The sequence below is a fragment of the Pelmatolapia mariae genome, linkage group LG18, assembly GCF_036321145.2.
Source record: "Pelmatolapia mariae isolate MD_Pm_ZW linkage group LG18, Pm_UMD_F_2, whole genome shotgun sequence".
Taxonomy (NCBI): domain Eukaryota; kingdom Metazoa; phylum Chordata; class Actinopteri; order Cichliformes; family Cichlidae; genus Pelmatolapia; species Pelmatolapia mariae.
This window is the reverse complement of record NC_086243.1, coordinates 25106772-25124789: the sequence shown is the minus strand read 5'-3', so window position 1 is coordinate 25124789 and position 18018 is coordinate 25106772. Positions and strand designations below refer to the sequence as shown.

Below are 18018 nucleotides of genomic sequence, written 5' to 3'. Positions count from 1 at the left end.
AAGAAGTGGTTTTTTAAATTGTGACCTGCTTCTTTTAAACAACTGCCTCTTTCTGTTTCTTTGGTTGGACTGAACAATAGTTTTACTTTGACAGGGAGAGTTCCTTTCTAATGGTTTGCTGACATTGTGACATGTTTGAAAAACTGTTCCAAATGATGTCTGCTCGATTTCTTTCATGGACACAAGATGAACTTTAACAGCATATTTGTTAAAGTGCATCTTAGCCTTCTGCGCTAACCAGCTATTATTCTTCTGTTATGGTTATACTGAAAAGGCAGAAGGACCATTTTTGCAATTGTGATTGTCCAGAGGCTCTGCCATCCATGCAACGCTTAGATGTTCAATCCAGAATGTAATACATACAGCGGTGTGAAATAGTGTTTGACCCCTTCCTGATTTCCTATTTTTTTCTATCTTTGTCACACTTAAATGTGTCAGATCATCAAACAAACTTAAATATTAGACAAAAATAACACAAGTAAGCACAAACCTAATAACTGGTTGGGCCACCCTTAGCAGCAACAACTGCAATCAAGCGTTTGTGGTAACTGGCAATGAGTCTTTTACAGCGCTGTGGAGAAATTTTGGCCCGCTCATCTTTGCAGAATTGTTCTAATCTAGCCAGTTTTCAAGCATGAACCACTTTAAGGTCATGTCATCAGATTCAGGTCTGGACTTTGACTAGGCCACTCCATAGTCTTCATTTTTGTTTTCTAAAGCCATTCAGAGTTGGACTTGCTGGTGCGTTGTGGATCGTTGTCCTGCTGCAGAACCCAAGTGTGTTTCAGCTTGAGGTCAGGAACCGATGGCTGGACATTCTCCTTCAGGATGTTTTGGTAGACAACAGAATTCATGGTTCCATTTATCACAGCAAACCTTCCTGGTCCTGAGCCAGCAAAACAGCCCCAGACCATCACACTGCCACCACCGTATTTTACTGTTGGTATGAGGTTCCTTTTGTGAAATGCTGTGTTACTTTTACGCCAGATGTAACGCGACTAAAATCTTTCAAAGAGTTCAGCTTTTGTTTTGTCCGTCCACAGAGTATTTTCCTCTAAAAGTCTTGGGGATCATCCAGATGTTTCTTGGCAAATGTAAGACAGACCTTTGTGTTCTTTTTGGTCAGCACTGGTTTTCCCCTTGAACTCTCCCATGGATGACTTTTTTCCACAGTCTCTTTCTTATTGTTCAATCATGATCTCTGACCTTAACTGAGACATGTGAAGCCTGTGGTTCTTTAATGTTGTTCTGGGGTCTTTTGTTACCTCCTGGATGAGTTATCAGTGTACTCTTGGAGTAGTTTTGGCTGGCCCGTCACTCCTGGGAAGCTCCACCATTGTTCCAAGTTTTCTCCATTTGTATATAATGGCTCTCATCATGGTTCAATGGAGTCCCAAAACCTTGGAAATGGTTTTGTAACCTTTTCCAGATGATAAATGTCAGTGTCTTTGTTTCTCAGGTGTTTCATTAGACGTGATATGATGTGTTGCTTTTTGAGATCTTTTAGCCTGCTTCACTTTGTCAGACAGATTCTATTTAAGTGATTTCTTGATTCAACAGGTCTGCCAGCAATCAGGCCTGAGTGTGTTTAGTCAAACTGAACTCAGTTTTCAAAAAAATGTGATTAATCATCGTTAATTCATGATTTAACAAGAGGGGCACTTACTTTTTCACAGGACCAGGTAGGCTTGGATAACTTTTCTCCCTTAATCAATGAAATTATCATTTAAAAATTACATTTTGTATTTACTCGGGTTTGATGATCTGAAACATGCAAGTGTGACAAATATGCAAGACACTAGGAAATCAGGAAGAGGGCAAACACTTTTTTACACCACTGTACATGTCTAGATCATTTTAAGCACTATTAAAAAACAACTCCTGTTGTGTTAACCTATAATTTGTGAATAACTTGCCAATAAGTTATCAAATACTTTGTGCGTTAATAAAAATGTAATGGTTCCCTTGCATCTACTATATTAGTGTTTTCTAAACTGTTTATTGAATGTCATAAACTAGCAATGAAGGCTAAACAGGTGGATTAAAGTAATATCATTGTTTATGCAGAAATTTGCCCTTAAACATGTTCAGGTCCTGTCAGTGCTTACAAATAAAACTCCATAATATGGGTTAATATAGTCTAAAAATGTATTAGTGTGTCTACACGCTTGCTTTCTGCTTGATGCCAGTTTTTTATTTATTCCAGTTATACTGAGAACCCAAATCAATATTTAGAAAGTACAAATAAATTGATACATCTGACACAATCCCTGTTTTGTTTTGTTTTGTCTTCTCCTTCACAGTGAGCCAACCCAGTGTGTCATAATTTACTCTAGACAGGGAACTACTGATACCATAGAAGAAGTGGAGGATGAGCAGGATCAAGGGGAAGACAAGCAGCAGGTTCCCTGGGAATCTCAACAGTTTGATGAGATTGGGGAGGCTGAGGGTGTGGCATTGAGTGATGGAGAGCCCAGGGAGAAAGAAAAAAAAGAAGAGGAAGAAGAGGTGGTGGAGGAAGGGCAGAAGGGATTAGAGGGTGAAGAAGGACTACAGGAACAGCAGGACCAGGAGAGAGAGGAGGCTCCCTGGGAGTCTTTTGGTCCAGACGAGGGCCCCTCCTTAAGAGTGGTAGAGTTACAGGCTTCTCCTTCTGCCCAGGAGAAAGAGTTCATCACTGAGAGTGAAGATGGTGCAGGACAGCAGGACCTCATGCCTACGGAGGGTCAAACAGGGCTACTCTACACTCCAGATACAGATGCCTCTAAAACATCTGATGCGGATGTGCCTCCCAGCTACAGCAAGGCAGTCAGCTTTGACCGCTTGGAAGTGAGTGACGATGAGAGTGACACAGATAGGAAGAGGTGCATGGTCATGACCTCAGACAGCCGCTCAGACAGCAGGTCGGACATCATGTTGCCCTCTATGACTACTGAACTGACGGCCAGTGAACTGTTGCTCAACAAGTAAGTTAAAAAAAAAATATTGATTCAAGTTTTAGACCTTAAAGCAGGGATGTCAAACTCATTTTACGTGCTGGGCCACACATAGATCCACTTTGATCTTGAAATCAGTGAAATCATGTGATAAATGTGTAAAATTTCTGCAAAAGTTATGGTAATTCATTAAGCAGAGTGTCCTGTAATTATAAGATATAAAGGTTTTGTTCATTTACCGTGGAAAAACAGGAACTTTCCTGTTATTTAATTGTTTCTCTGTTAATTACTTTGGTCTATTGTGAGCTGCAGACCTTATAAATAGAAAAAGCTGTAAAACCTATGATATTACAGTTAAGAGCTCAAATCTATCCACTCCTTGACATTTTCTAAAGCTGTCTAATGGGCCGAATTCAATTCCTTGCTGTGACAATATTGGCCCCCAGGCCTTATGTTTGATACCCCTGACTTAAAGCCTTCTGAGAGTAAACTATCTGTCTCTAGAGTCATTCAGTTGTGATGTAATTTCTGTCTTTTTTAAAAAAAAAAATCAAACATAAATAGTTTTTCACTGTTACGACCTCCATTAATGCCTTCTCTGTCTGTCCAGGATGTTTTATGACGAGGAGCTGGAGCAGTCAGATAAATTCTACCAAAACCAGCCTCTGTTCCTCCAGCTTTGCTACGCCCTCTACAACATGCTGGTGGCTCACTCGGAGTTGGTGTGCTACCTGGTCATCATCATAAACCACTTGGTGTCAGCCTCTTGTGTTACGCTGGTCCTTCCCATTACCATCTTTCTCTGGGCAATGTTGTCTGTTCCACGGCCCAGCAAGCGCTACTGGATGACTGCCATCATCTATACTGAGGTGCAGACAAACATGATGATGATGTTGCAAAATAAATAACTAAGATTTTCAAGAAATTGTTAAGTAACTGTGTTTTTATCATTAATTTTCAAATTTCAGATGTCTTTTTTGGGGGAAATGAAGTAGATAAAGGATCTAAACATAAAGGAAAAGATTGTTGGTTTTGTCCACAGTGAATACTTAAAAGTTAAGATGAAAAAAAGGCAACAGGGAACATAACAGCATTTAGTCTAACAGATGATCATCAGGTTCCAGGGTAAAAGTCGGACTTGGTGTGTATTTCAAATTGATTGATGATGTTTTCCTTCCAGGTCACTATCGTCATCAAGTACTTCTTCCAGTTTGGCTTCTTCCCGTTCCACTCGAGCGTAGACAAGAACAAACCTCTTCACCCTCCCAACATCATTGGTGTGGAGAAGAAAGACGGTTACGTCCACTACGACTTGTGCCAGTTACTGGCTCTCTTCTTTCACAGGTCCATCCTGAAGGTGTGGGCAAACACACCTCACATGAAAACAAAGACCATAAAAGACCATCACCGCATACTTTTTTGAGAGTTGATTCTCCTGAAGTACACTCATTATATGTGTCTTTTTATTCATGACATCACTGACTTGATATTTCATCATGAATTAATTTTCAGAGAGACAGAAAATATATTTCAAATATCTGCAGACAAACTAAAATTCCTTTGCACATTTTATGGACTGATTTATGCATCTGAGAAGGCCAGTATTAATAAGTACCAGCTTTTGGCAGCATAGGCTGGCTGATACACAAAACTGAATGAAAAGCCAGTATTTGAGCAATTTAGATGTCCCTGCTGGATTGTTCTGCGCAGTTTTCCTCTATTATCAACAAATGAAACAAAAGTTTAAGACTGCATATCTCCAAAGCTGTAAACATGAAATGAGATATCCCTCTGGATACACAATGATACTTGGAGCTAGCTAGTCTGTGATATTTTCTTAAAAATGAAGATAGTGTCTTTTAGAATCAGACTTAGATTTATTGACCAAGTATGTGTGCACTGACAAGGAACTGGGCTCGAGATCATTCTTTGCTCTCAGTGTAGAGAAAAGAGTAAACGACAGACAATACTATCAACATGACACAGTCATACATAGCATATTATGGTGCAATGGTACACATGATGGACTAAAATTATCGAATAAATAAGGGATGGATGACTAGTTACTGTATATACTATATATAGGTGAGGACACTATAAATTTACAGTACAGAGCAAAACAGTACAGCATGCTTTGCTTCAGCAGCAGGTATGGTAGTATAATGTTTAAGTACAGAGAGTGACGCCCTGTGGAAAGAAACTGTGCAGATGTCTGCTATTTTTTGGCATATTGGCACATTTTTTAATGGTTTAAATTGATTTGGATTTGTGAAAATATGTCCAATGTTGCCTCCTAATTCTAGTCTTTGCCAAAAATTCCAAACCCCACCTCTTGTATCATTTTCTTCCAAATCCATCCAGAACAAACTAATACCTTCTGTTAGTGAGAGGGAAAAGCAAAATATGAAAAGTCAATGTTAGGCCTCTTCTGAGAGAGATTTTCTCCCATGTGATTTGATTTTTCTTTTCCACTTATTCCCTATAGTTTACTTTAAAAATATTTACTGTATTAAAGGAAAAAAATTAAATTTCTTAGTATTTCTGTGTGAAACAAGGACTGTATTACACCCTGATATCCAAAAATGTTGTGATTCTGTGTAAAATGTAAATGATTTGCAAATCTCATAAGCCCAGATTATATTCGCATCAGGTCATAGAAAACATATCAGATGTTTAAACTGAGACATTTTACTATTTCATGAAGAATGGCAGCAACACATCTCAAAAACATTGGGACAGGACCATGTGACAGGACTATGTTTACCACTGTGTAGGATCCCCTCTTCTTTTAACAACAGTCTGTAAACATGTAGCAACTAATGAAACCAGTTGTTGGACTTTTGAGAGAGGAATGTTGTCCATTCTTGTCTGATATAAGATTTAAGAACAAGGCAACAAAGGATTTTTTAAATTGATACCAGATGTGTATCTACTAGGCTGAGGCTGAGGGGTAGCACTAGTGGCTGCCAATATTTTTATGTCATATAATGACTAAAATGCGGGTTGTGTCATTTGCATATGCATCATTGCTTTCTGATATTTTCCTTTTTTTTTCTTTTTTCTTTTTTTTACAGAAGACCAGGTTTTTTATGAAGCCTTGTATACTTAGTTTACAGATTATACTGCATAGAATCAACCCATATAACAATAATAACAATAATAATAATAATAATAATAATAATAGCAAAACTTCTCAATTGAGTATTACAAAAAAGAGCCAAATAAAAGTTCCATTATGCTCGATGCGTCACTTTCGTCGTGGGTGTCACGTGCCGATTTTAACGTCGTACTGTCAGCCGGTCGTGCACCTCTCAATATTTGAAAGGCCGGTTACTGTGATCACTCTCATCTACTATTTCTAATGAGTCCTGTTATAAAACCTAATGATCAGTCACATTTACTCCCTAAACCGTGTACAAAAGTTATTTTCAGTGTAGCAGAGATAATATAATCTTAGGTTTTTTTATTTTACCTGTAGAAAAGGTAAAAGGAACCAAATAAGATGTATTTATGTTGTTGGGAATTTGAAGTAATACTGAGATAAAAATTAAAGATTTGTTACCATGATGAGGGTTTGTGGTTTCATTGGTTACATGTGTCAGGGATTTTAGTGATATTTTGTTTTTCTTTTCTTTTTGGAGGGTAGGACAGCTTTATGACTGGGAAAAAAAACGATTCACTTTCATCTTATTTGGATATGGAAATAACAGTCCTTCCACCTTTCATTATCAGTGCCATGGTCTGTGGGATGAGGATGACCCCAAGGTGAAGAAAGAGGCACCTTGTCAGTCTGAAGAAGTCAGAAGTCAGTCTGAGTCTGAAGACGAGAGAAAAGACAAGGAGGAGAGTGAGAACGAGTCGGAACCAGGCTCGTCACTAAACAGTGAAAGGAGAGGCTCCAATCAGACCCTGAGGTCCATAAACTTCGGGACCTCCATAGATTCAGGACACGTTCAGGTGCCCTACTCGCAGCAGCAGCAGACCTACCAGCGGCGCAAGAGCTCCAGCGGAGGCTCACACATTTCTCATCCATCTCTCCACTCTTCTGCAAGGTCTAAAAGAGGTGAAGGCTTTTTTTTCCTTTTGGCTATTTCCTGCTACTAAATGGTTGTTGGATGGTGGATTTAAGAAATCCCCTGTTGCAGTATTTCTGTAAAACAAACACCTGGAAGAAATATGATATTTTGTGGTAACCGTAACCTTTGTTCTTTATAGTAAAAATAACGATAAATAGAAAGTCTTGCATTGGTATTGCGTTTATCAGTAACTCAGAGCTTTGACACGGGTCATTTAAAACTGAAAATGTAAATTGTTTCCACAGGAAGTACAGCTTCTCGCAACAGCAGCCGCAAGAGCGGCAGTGAGGCCAGCGTCCATCAGAAGACCCGCAAACAGATGATCATAGAGAAACTGAGGGAGCAGCTCTTCAAAGCAAAAGCTTTCATCATAAAGCGGTAGCACAAAACATAAGTTGAAGTGGCTGTGTTTCTTTTTTTTCTCTCTTTAATTCCACGCACAGCTTCTTACTGACTATAAAGTGTGTTTGTAATGTTATGAGAGCATTGCTGAGAAGTGTGCTCAGCAAGTATTCTTGATGAATGATGTAAGATGCAATGTGGAAAACCACCGTGGTGATACAGCAGCTTAAACCTTTCAAAGGTCTAAATTTAGATCTTTAATTACAGCATTCCCGTTAGACCGTTCACTGTCATTTTTGTAAGTGCTGCAACAGACACTCCAAACATGTTATTGTTCTAAATTTAATTGCAATGCAATGAGCGGTTTCCCAGATATAATGTGTAAGACAGTAACCGAAACCCAATGTTTTGCTCAAAATAAGTTCAGCTCTTCATCTGAAATAAGTGCTGTTATATAGACTTGTTTGAAGTGATTTTGTTTGAACGCACAGAAAAAAAACCTACAAGTGGTTTTTAGATGTAAAGCAGATTTACTATCCTTGTTTCTATCTACTTATTTTTATTCTTGGATTTAGAGTAGCTTTGCATGATTAAAGGTTAAAAATAATCCCATTTTATCTTATCCTTTTGTAAGACCCTCAGTTCATCATTAAACTAAGTTAAACTACACATGACACTTTAAGCTCTTGTTCTTCTGATTGGCTGCCCTCAACAAACTGAGGGTTTGATTAGCAGGCAGATGCTCACACACGAGGCTGTAGATGCAATATCAGAGTCTCACTGACATCATTAAAACCCAACAACTGAAAAATTCCTCCATCCTAGTGTTTAGAATAGTCTGAAGGCTGATTATTCTCTTCTACGCAGACCTCAGGCTGTGTTTAATATGAACATCAAACCTTATAAGAGAGTCCCCTGTAAAAGATTCCTTATAAAATGACACAGTCTCAGAAAGCATCAGTCGTCTGGTTGATCGCTTTCTAATAACCCTGATTCTGCTTCCTGTAGGGTTTTGGGTATCTATCTTCCCATGAGGCAGTTTTTCTATAACTTGATTCATCCAGAGTACAGCGCAGTCACCGACGTTTATGTGCTGATGTTCCTCGCTGACACGGTTGACTTCATCATCATCGTGTTTGGATTCTGGGCATTTGGTGTAAGTTTTGAATTTATCTGTAGAAGAAAATGACAATGTTCACCTCAAGTGACAACAACAATTAGAATTTTGTCACGTGACTTGATAAAACTGACTTTTCTGTTTACCTTTTCCTTCTAGAAACACTCAGCGGCAGACATCACATCATCGCTGTCAGAGGATCAGGTCCCGGGAGCTTTTCTCGTCATGGTGTTGATCCAGTTTGGCACCATGGTGGTAGACCGGGCCCTCTACCTCCGAAAGTCTGTTATGGGCAAGGTTATCTTCCAGGTCATTCTGGTCTTTGGCATCCACTTCTGGATGTTCTTCATCCTGCCAAAGGTCACAGACAAGTAAGCGCTTCATCTTTGCTCACATGAGAGCTGAGATTAATCATTCTGATTAATTTAAATTATAAAATACATCTGACAGCATGGCGTCAAATATATTTGTGCTTTTTTTTTTAAATTTTGCTCTTCAAAGTTAGAAAACCAGCTGCGTTCTTTTTTCAGTTCAACAGCTGTCTTTGTTTTCTTCCTTTCATAGACGTTTCAGTGAGAACACAGTCGCTCAGATGTGGTATTTTGTCAAGTGCATCTACTTCGGGCTGTCAGCCTATCAGATCCGCTGTGGTTATCCCACCCGTGTTCTGGGAAACTTCCTCACAAAGAGCTACAATTATGTCAACCTCTTCCTGTTCCAGGGGTGAGTTATGCAGAGAGAGTTTCATTTCTTCCAGCTGGACAAACATGTCCAAAGCCCTGCTAGCTGCTGCTGCTGCTGGCGTAGCAGAATTGCAAGGAGAAGATTACGTATCAAAAACTGTACATGAAATATTTGCTAGAGGAGAAAAAAACACCTTTCCTCTTATCAGTCCTTACATTTTGTATAAATTGTATAGAAACATAAGCATTGGTTTTTGCTCTAGTTATGTTATATTTGATCAGTTTAGCATTTAGAATTTAATTCATTAATGCAGCTGAATCTGTAAGCTCTAACATTAAATTTATAATAGAGTCATAACAGATCTCAAAAATATGATGTTTGGATACTTCGATTTTTGAGCTTATTACTATATGCATTATTATTACTTATTTGACTGCACAGGTAGATACAAAGATGTATTAGCTTGTGTTTTAGCCTGACCTATTGCTAGCTGGTACTTTCAGCTGCATCTGTATTTCATCGTTTCTCACCCTTCTGCTTTTTCTTTATTTATCTGATCAACGTGTCTAATATTACATGGTTCACACTGCCTGCCTTGTTGACAGAAACAGAGAGAGGGAGAGAGTTTGCATGTGGAGCCTGCGTGCATGGAAGCTGCAGAGAGAAAGAGAGAGAGCTTGCATCTGAGAAAGTTGTGCCTGATGTGTAGATTTTGCACAGCTCTGTTTGCTGATTAAGTTCACTGTTTACCAGCAACAAGAAAATCACCATCAGGCCACTGGAAAGGCCTCCAGATCATGTGTGAACTAAAAAATATGAAAGTCAAGCTATGCATAAAAGGGTGTGAAATTAATAAACACAATACTTTTGCTACCTAATCGATATCCAATCTTCCACACATCTATAATTGATAACAACAAAATTTGTTATTTTTTGGCTAAACTGAATGAAAGAGGAATCTTTGGTGTTATTTCTTCATCATAAAAAAGCCACAAAAATGGGTTTTATTCACTTAATAGCAATTTAATGTGTGTTTTAAAATACATGGCGGGTCACCAGCAAAAGGAAGGGGTGTCTCGAAGGAGAGGATGGAGCAGTGTTGAAACAGGAGCAGTGTGAAAACAAATACAGTGCACTGCTGTTTCTTGTATGGTCATGCCAACTTTAATACACAGGACTGAAACCACACAAAACTACGACTACTATTTAAAATAAAAAATGTATTTAAAATTACAAAAAAAATATTTCTAAATCTTTGCATATTGTTTGAAAGTAAGTTATTTAGTGAATTGAGGCAACAGTTGTTGTGATTTGATGCTATATAAATAAAATTGAATTAAATTAAATTGAATAGTTTCAAAATACTCTACATGTGAAGGCTATGCGCATTTTTGTATCCATCATGATACTGACATGTAAGATGATCATTTGTTGATGTTGTGGTATTTTCTCTATGGTTTAAATTCAGGAAGCTAAATAAGTTTGGCATGTATACTGCAGACTAAAGGAATATCTTGTTATATAAGCAATAATATCATGAGCTTTCACATTATGCCAGATTAATAAAGAAGATATGTGGTTTTCAGTTTCCGTCTAGTACCTTTCCTGACGGAGCTCCGAGCCGTGATGGACTGGGTTTGGACCGACACTTCGCTGTCTCTGTCCAGCTGGATCTGTGTGGAGGACATCTACGCTCACATCTTTATCCTGAAATGCTGGAGAGAGTCAGAGAAGGTGTTTATCATCGTGGCACTAGTGTAGTGTAAAAAAATCTGTTTCAGGGCCAGTGTCTGTCATGTTGGAATTTAAACTGAAATTTACTTTTGTGATTTATGGAAGTAAATCTTTTATATATATATATATATATATATATATATATATATATATATATATATATATATGTATATATATATATATATATATATATATATATATATATATATATATATATATATATATATACACTGTGACTATCAGTAAGAGAAGTGAAAATATCTTTATTCACTGCTCTCTTGTAGTTGTTACCCAGTCAGTCTGAAATATGTCCCTCCATGAAACTTTTTGCACATTTTTACTTTTACAAATTTGTCAAAAAAGTTGTGTTGACTTTGTTGTTAAAGCAAAGGCTCAGGGGGAATTCTGTGTTACGTTCTCCATCTAATACCAGTAACTTATTTCAGTGTCCTCTCTTTCATCCTTCTGCAGAGGTATCCCCAGCCACGAGGCCAGAAGAAGAAGAAAGTGGTGAAGTATGGGATGGGAGGAATGATTGTGGTGCTGCTGATCTGTATAGTATGGTTTCCGCTGCTCTTCATGTCCCTCGTGAAATCTGTAGCTGGAGTCGTCAACACTCCGCTGGATGTGTCATTTGAAATCACACTGGCAGGCTTTCAGGTGTGGACACAGTTTCTTATATAAAATCATTTGCACCAAACTGAGAAACAAAGACTCTTTTCACAGGTCCTTTTTCCAATGTCTAGAGGTAACATTTATGGTTATGTGGTACCTGTGGTCTGAGGGAGATATTTTAGTGTATATAGGGTGGAGGATTTAATGTAATGTGTTTGTATGTGTGTGTATCAGGCATAGTTTCACGACAGTTACTGCACCTTAATCTGCATGAATAAATTCAGTTCACCGGAAACAAGTGCTTAAATTTAAAATTATTAGAGGTGTATTCACCTTTAACTAGACTTTTTTCAAAACGTTGTCTTTCCACAGCCCATCTTCACCATGAGCGCGCAGCAAAAGCAACTGCGGCATGTGACGGAAAAGGAATTTCGCAACTTTGTAGAACATTATAAGAAGAAAGATGTAAGTATACGAAATCAAATACAAATAGAAGATCATAATTTACAAACCATAATGTGTTTTCAATTTGAGAAATAAATACTTTTTTTATCTCTGATGTAAAGTAGTTCCCATATAATGCAAGTAGTTCTTTCTCTACTAAAGTACCATAGACAGTAAAAAGGATCGACGTAACAACGATGATGTCATCAACTGGTTTTGGAAGCTTATTTTACGTATTGACTTCATGTCTCAGCTTAAGATGAGAAGGTCAAGGCTAGCAAATTTGGTTAGCAAGATCCATCCATACCCTTAAATCAGGGGATAACTTTTTCCTGAAGGGGACAAAAAGATATGTACTAATATTCAGTGGAAGATTATAGTTAGATAGTTGAATTATAGTTGAATCTGAAACAGTTTTAACAATCAACAGTCCATTTGCGTATGTGTGCATGTTGACCTTAATTTAAACTTGCTTAGCTGACAGATTATTGGTTTAGTGCGACTGAATTATATTGATTCCAGTTGTTTGATTTTGTGCTTGGATTAGGACGCCATGCAGTGGCTGGAGAGCTACATTTATGAGGACCTGACCATTGCTCAATTGAAAGGCAGCTCCAACTCTCTGTGGACCATCAGTCCGCCCAGCAGAGCTAGCTTGATAGACATGTTGAACTCTACCGATGATTTCTCCATCACTGTGTCCTGGTCTGTGCAAAGGTACGCAGGGACAAATGTGTTTCCAGATAGGTAAAACCTTATAATAACTGTTAGTAAAGGGTTAATTAATAAGTAATAAAATGTAAGTTATTTATTTTATCATCATGAAACAAAAAGATAATTATTAAAGAGCATCGACATCACATTACAAGTAGTGTATGACCAAAGACGTAAGATCAATGACATTCTGGCAAAAGTGCAATAATCACCTCAACTGGCGCCTATCAATGTGGAAGAGTAGCTGCTCTACTCGGAGTCCCTTCCAAAATACTACAGTCCTCACCCTATCTCTAAGGGAAAGGCCAGCCTTCAGTGCACATGTTCCCCTGTAGAACTGCCGGGCTTTTACCTGATGCCTTTCACCTCAGAGGAGCAACCTTGTGTACAGTCTATGCTCTGTCTGTTTATATGGACAGAACCCAGGGTTTTAGACAGAGTGACCAGCTTTTTGTGTGCCGGGCTAAAGCACAAACTGTGCCTCTCCCACTGGATAGTAGGAGCAATTGCCCTGGCCTATACTAACAGGGGTCTTCAGCCTCCTGCTGGCCTGGGGCACGTTAGGGGTCCCCACTACAACCTCATGGGCTCTTTTTAAATCAATTTCCATCCAGGAGGTGTGTTCAGCTGGATGCTGGCCCTCACCTCACACATCTGCACATCTGTTTTACAAGCTAGATGTGACAGCACTTAACCTGGTGCATTCAGCCCTCAGTGTAGGTTCTTCCCAGGTGGGAGCGTCTCCTCTGTGAAGTGTTATTGGGGAACAGTTGTCTTCTTAACAGGCATGTCTCGGAATCAGGGAGTCAGTATTTCTCCCACAGTGAGAGATGAAACAAATGCTGTGAAAGAGAACATAAGGTTATGCTCATGCTACTCAAGAGAACCTGCGACCACCTTCCTTGCTATGGAAGTGAGTAAGAAGTGGGCTTGTTTTGAATAACATATGACAATGTCAGCCTATTATATAGGGAGAGCCTAGCCACTCCTGACACTGGCGTCACTCAGCCATACATACAAATTCATCATACCTTGTTGTCAAAGTTTTTGACCCATAGACATCAGCAAGTGCTAGTTAAATTGTCCCTCATTCACAAGACTTCTCCTCGGTCTACCAGCTTTGTTGCAAATCTGCTTTTTCAGAATAATCCCAATTACCTTGCTTTGCATCGAACAACATTTTAATTTTAAATGTAAAGATACAAATTCCTTAAGCATAATTTAAGTATGTTTTTTTCTCCTTTAGAAACATCAGCCTGGGAGCCAAAGCAGAAACAGCATCTGGAAAAGTAATAAGGTTTCTTAAAGACGAAGACAAAAACATAAAACAGAACCTTATAGATCTGTTAAAAGATGAACGAAACATAACAGAAGTGTGAGTATAGTATCAGCCACTCATTTTCTCTTTACTCTTTGCCAGTTTGTGTTCTCTAGTAACCAGGAGCTAAACTGTTAAATGTTCCTCCTCAGCTAAGTAATTTTCCCTCTTATTTCCGAAGGTGGCAATTAAAATTTTATGGCTGTACATAAATTAAGTATAGAGAGTATTAGTAAAGTAAGTCCACAGTTACATGTGAAGACAGGTGTCACTTATATGCATTTATTTAACATAATGACTGGAAACAGGGGCAAAACTAACCTAACAAACAATAAAACCTAACAGCACTTAGTGGTAGCATATTTTTCGACTGACTGGTGTGTTTTGGAGCGAGACAAGGTCTTTTTAAATATAACATAATCTGTATATAAAAGATGGACGAAGCCATGCTGACATCATCCGTTGGTTGTGAAGCATCAATGGATGTTTTTTTTGTCAGAAAATGTATTAAAAATGTGCAAAAAGACAACTTCTTTAATCGATAAACAGTTTGGTGTGATTTGGTTATAAGCGACGAATTCTGGAAGGAAAAATATGTGAATATGTGATGTTTGCTTTGTTACACTGAAGTGGATTTACAAATCTGTTAAAAAGTAAACATTTTTACGATTAGTAAGGCACGCCTCTATAACATACAAAACCATAATATAATGTAATCATTAGAATTGTTATAATATTTATAAAATATTAACTTGTAAGCACTTACAGCTTTTCTTTTCCTGCAGGACACTAACAAAAATTTTCCCTCGCTATGTTCGAGCACCCAGCGATGCGGAGTCCAAACCTGTTGAAAGCCTTTACAGAGGTGACCAAGTATTTGTCACTGTGTACAGAGTGTTAGAGTGATGTGAATTTTTCATCCTTGTTATTTGATTTGGTAACAGTAAAGAAAAATAATAGTAAAGATGCTCCATCTCAATAGGAGATGTAGTAGATTAGAATTTCTGACTATTAAATATCAAAACATATTCATGCTTTTCAAGAAGTACATAAGCCATTTTATTTAATGGGTGAGTAAATTTCTTTAACATCAGTTTATATACTTCCTTTTGATGGACAAAGCTTTTGTATATTCTTTTCCAAAATAAATCTGATTTACATTTTCTGACAAAACCTCTTTATTTCTTTATCATAGAAAAGGACGGTCACCCAGAATATTATGACATTAAGGTGAAATTGAAGAGAGCTAATGACAGCAATGATAAAGAATGGTGGATCGTCAATCAGACAGAGCCTAGCAAGACCAATCTAACCAATCTAAAGTCTGAAGGCCTGGAACTGTTCGTATTCAGCGACCAAGTCAGCCCGCCCAGTTTGGGCTTTCTAGCTGGATATGGGTATGTGGTTTGTGATATTCTGTTGTGTATTTCAGTGAAATGTTTGTGTTTATATGTAAAAAAATTATATTATGAAAGTTACTGAAAATTGTACAGCCAGTGTGTTAATAGCAGTTATAGCAGAAATAAAGAAAAATGAGAGGAGTCACAGGGTAAGTAAGGATAGGAACTGATGCTTACTGATTGAAATTAATCTGACTGATTAATTTCATTTCATATCAGACTATTTTAATGTATTTAAAAACCAGTTTGAATGTTTAGTTAAAGACACTGACACAGAATAGGCAGGCTGTGTTGGTGGACTATATTTGCTTCACTGAGCTTTTGTTACCAAATTGTCACATTTCCCTTTTTTCATGCGAGACACACCCTTATCAGCAATAAATGAAATATTACATATTTTACATTCATTTCTACTATGCGAGATTTGTGAATGTTACTTTGACATGTGTAAAATACCTAATGTTGTTCATAACTCCGAAATAGGGGCGGTCTCTTATTCGAAAGTGAAAAACATTTTTTAAAGATATCTAAAAAAAAAAAGGTAACTCTTGGTTCGTTTGATTTCTCATCCAAGAACCTTCTTGAGTGAAGTTGAAACAGTGCATCATGGGAAGCCCCCAGCAGCCTAGGCTTATTGCAGCATAACTAAGGGAGGATTCGCCTGAGTTGGGAAATACACAATGCTGGGCTTGATGAGTGCATCTCAACAATTCTTTTTTTAAGTGTATATGATACAAAATCAAAATGTAAAGACAAATGACCAAAAATGATGAGACAGCGTGGGATCGATTCATATACTTTTTCTTCACAAAAATTAACCGCATCCTTTGGCAGTTGGGATACAGAACAATCAAATTAGTTTCTTAGAATATCATAGAGAAGTACAGCGTTCACAGCTTTTATCAAATATCATATGTTTTACCTTTTTGATACATTATATTTGGATTTCTAGTCAGAGAAATAAAAATTTAAAACAATCCAAAATCTGAATGTTTTCTTCTTCTCCTTCCTGTTTAGTATCATGGGCCTGTACGCCTCTGTGGTTTTGGTCATCGGCAAGTTTGTGCGCGAGTTCTTCAGTGGCATTTCCCACACCATCATGTTCGAGGAGCTGCCCAACGTGGACCGCATCCTCAAGCTGTGCACCGATATCTTCCTGGTGCGAGAGACGGGGGAGCTGGACCTGGAGGAGGACATGTACTCTAAACTCATCTTCCTTTACCGCTCGCCAGAGACTATGATCAAGTGGACTCGGGAGAAAACTCAGTGAGGGAGACTTTAATGAATGAAGTTGAATCAGATCTTTTCAGAGACACTGGATAGTCGCTCTGTTGGTGTGAGCAGCTATTTTAGCCTCCAAAGCAAATGAAGGCCAACTTTATCCTTGTCAGCTGAGCTCGGGCGGCAGTGATACAGTGTTAGCTCCAAAGGGAAACACCTTTTTATTTGGACTTATAAACTGGGGTATTTTTTACTAATTAATGACAACCTTGACTGTCACAATTAATAAATTTGAGCACAAATTTCCAGGTGCTGTATTTATCTTGCAAAGGTTTTGCCTCCAGTGGATAAAATAAGCAGGCGGTTTTCAGTTGGAGGTGTTTAGGCGCAATTTTCCTGAAATTAAAAGACAAAAAGTCCCTAATTTCTCTTCACATCTGTCCCTAATATTTTCAAAATCGCATGGTAGGTGGAGAGAAACAGTAACTGGCTGCAGCATTACTCTTTAAGGGCTTCCCACTGACAAATAAGTGGACAACAACGACCACACAAGCACAATCACATATTTTTCCAACTGGAACGTTTGGATTTTGGGACTGTGCAATGCTGAGCTGCCGTTCCTTTAAGATTTTTAAGAATGTGGAGCAAGGGAAATTTCACTTTCAGACATCACGATTACTTTTTTTTTTTTTAAAGAAATGTCAGAGGCCACTCTGGAAACAAAATGCAAAACAAAAGATTACCAGACAATCTTTACTTGCCTTATTTTGTTTGTATGAGAAGAACTGAAACTCTTACGAACTACATACCTTTCTCAGGAAGAGCTGTTTTCACAGATAATCATTGTATGTTACGGTAATATGTAGGCTTTTGTGGATCTTAAAAAAACATGATATTGTAGAAAAGATGAGAACTATTTAAATGGCATGAAATAAAATGTGGAAACTGTTCGGAGTTTTACTGCACAGTGACACAGTTAAAAGCTGTATTAAAGAAGGACTTTTTTCCCGCAGAGATTGACATTTTTTCGTCATTCATCAACATTTTGAATCATCTGCAAGCCGGTTTGAGTCAAGAGCAGCAGAGGTCTGGTTTTCTACATCAGGGTAATGTGCTTCGGGCGGTAGACTCTTTGACTTGTGGACCTCGCTGGCGCCCACAGCTGTGCATCCAGTCATCAAAGAAGAAACACACAAAGGGCTGAGACTTGGAGCCCTTTGGTCTAAACTATGCATTAGAGGACATTTAGCATGAGTGAAAACCTTAATTATTGCCATGACTAATTTGCAATACTTGTACATAGGGGTTACATTAAAGGGAAAGGTCGCAGGGGAATGAAATGTGAAAATTGAACTTGTATGTTAAGGCAATGTCCAAAAATCTTCAAATAAAACATCTGGAAAGTTGTGGTGTTTTT

The 18018-nt window shown here is 38.1% G+C and overlaps 1 protein-coding gene across 1 annotated transcript in view; it reads left to right on the top strand.

The window, feature by feature from the left end:
• The window catches only part of LOC134616916 (piezo-type mechanosensitive ion channel component 2), a 94992-nt gene extending 76995 nt beyond the window's left edge, over positions 1 to 17997 (top strand). Inside the window, exons 38-53 of the mRNA XM_063461993.2 lie at positions 2304 to 2966; positions 3547 to 3805; positions 4117 to 4293; positions 6669 to 6999; positions 7258 to 7390; positions 8363 to 8510; positions 8631 to 8842; positions 9036 to 9194; positions 10742 to 10889; positions 11361 to 11549; positions 11877 to 11969; positions 12496 to 12665; positions 13909 to 14037; positions 14766 to 14845; positions 15176 to 15377; positions 16398 to 17997. Of these exons, the coding sequence (XP_063318063.1) occupies positions 2304 to 2966; positions 3547 to 3805; positions 4117 to 4293; positions 6669 to 6999; positions 7258 to 7390; positions 8363 to 8510; positions 8631 to 8842; positions 9036 to 9194; positions 10742 to 10889; positions 11361 to 11549; positions 11877 to 11969; positions 12496 to 12665; positions 13909 to 14037; positions 14766 to 14845; positions 15176 to 15377; positions 16398 to 16650 (3346 nt within the window). The 3' untranslated portion in view covers positions 16651 to 17997. The remainder of the gene's footprint in view (positions 1 to 2303; positions 2967 to 3546; positions 3806 to 4116; positions 4294 to 6668; positions 7000 to 7257; positions 7391 to 8362; positions 8511 to 8630; positions 8843 to 9035; positions 9195 to 10741; positions 10890 to 11360; positions 11550 to 11876; positions 11970 to 12495; positions 12666 to 13908; positions 14038 to 14765; positions 14846 to 15175; positions 15378 to 16397) is intronic.
• The last annotated feature ends 21 nt before the right edge of the window (positions 17998 to 18018 follow it).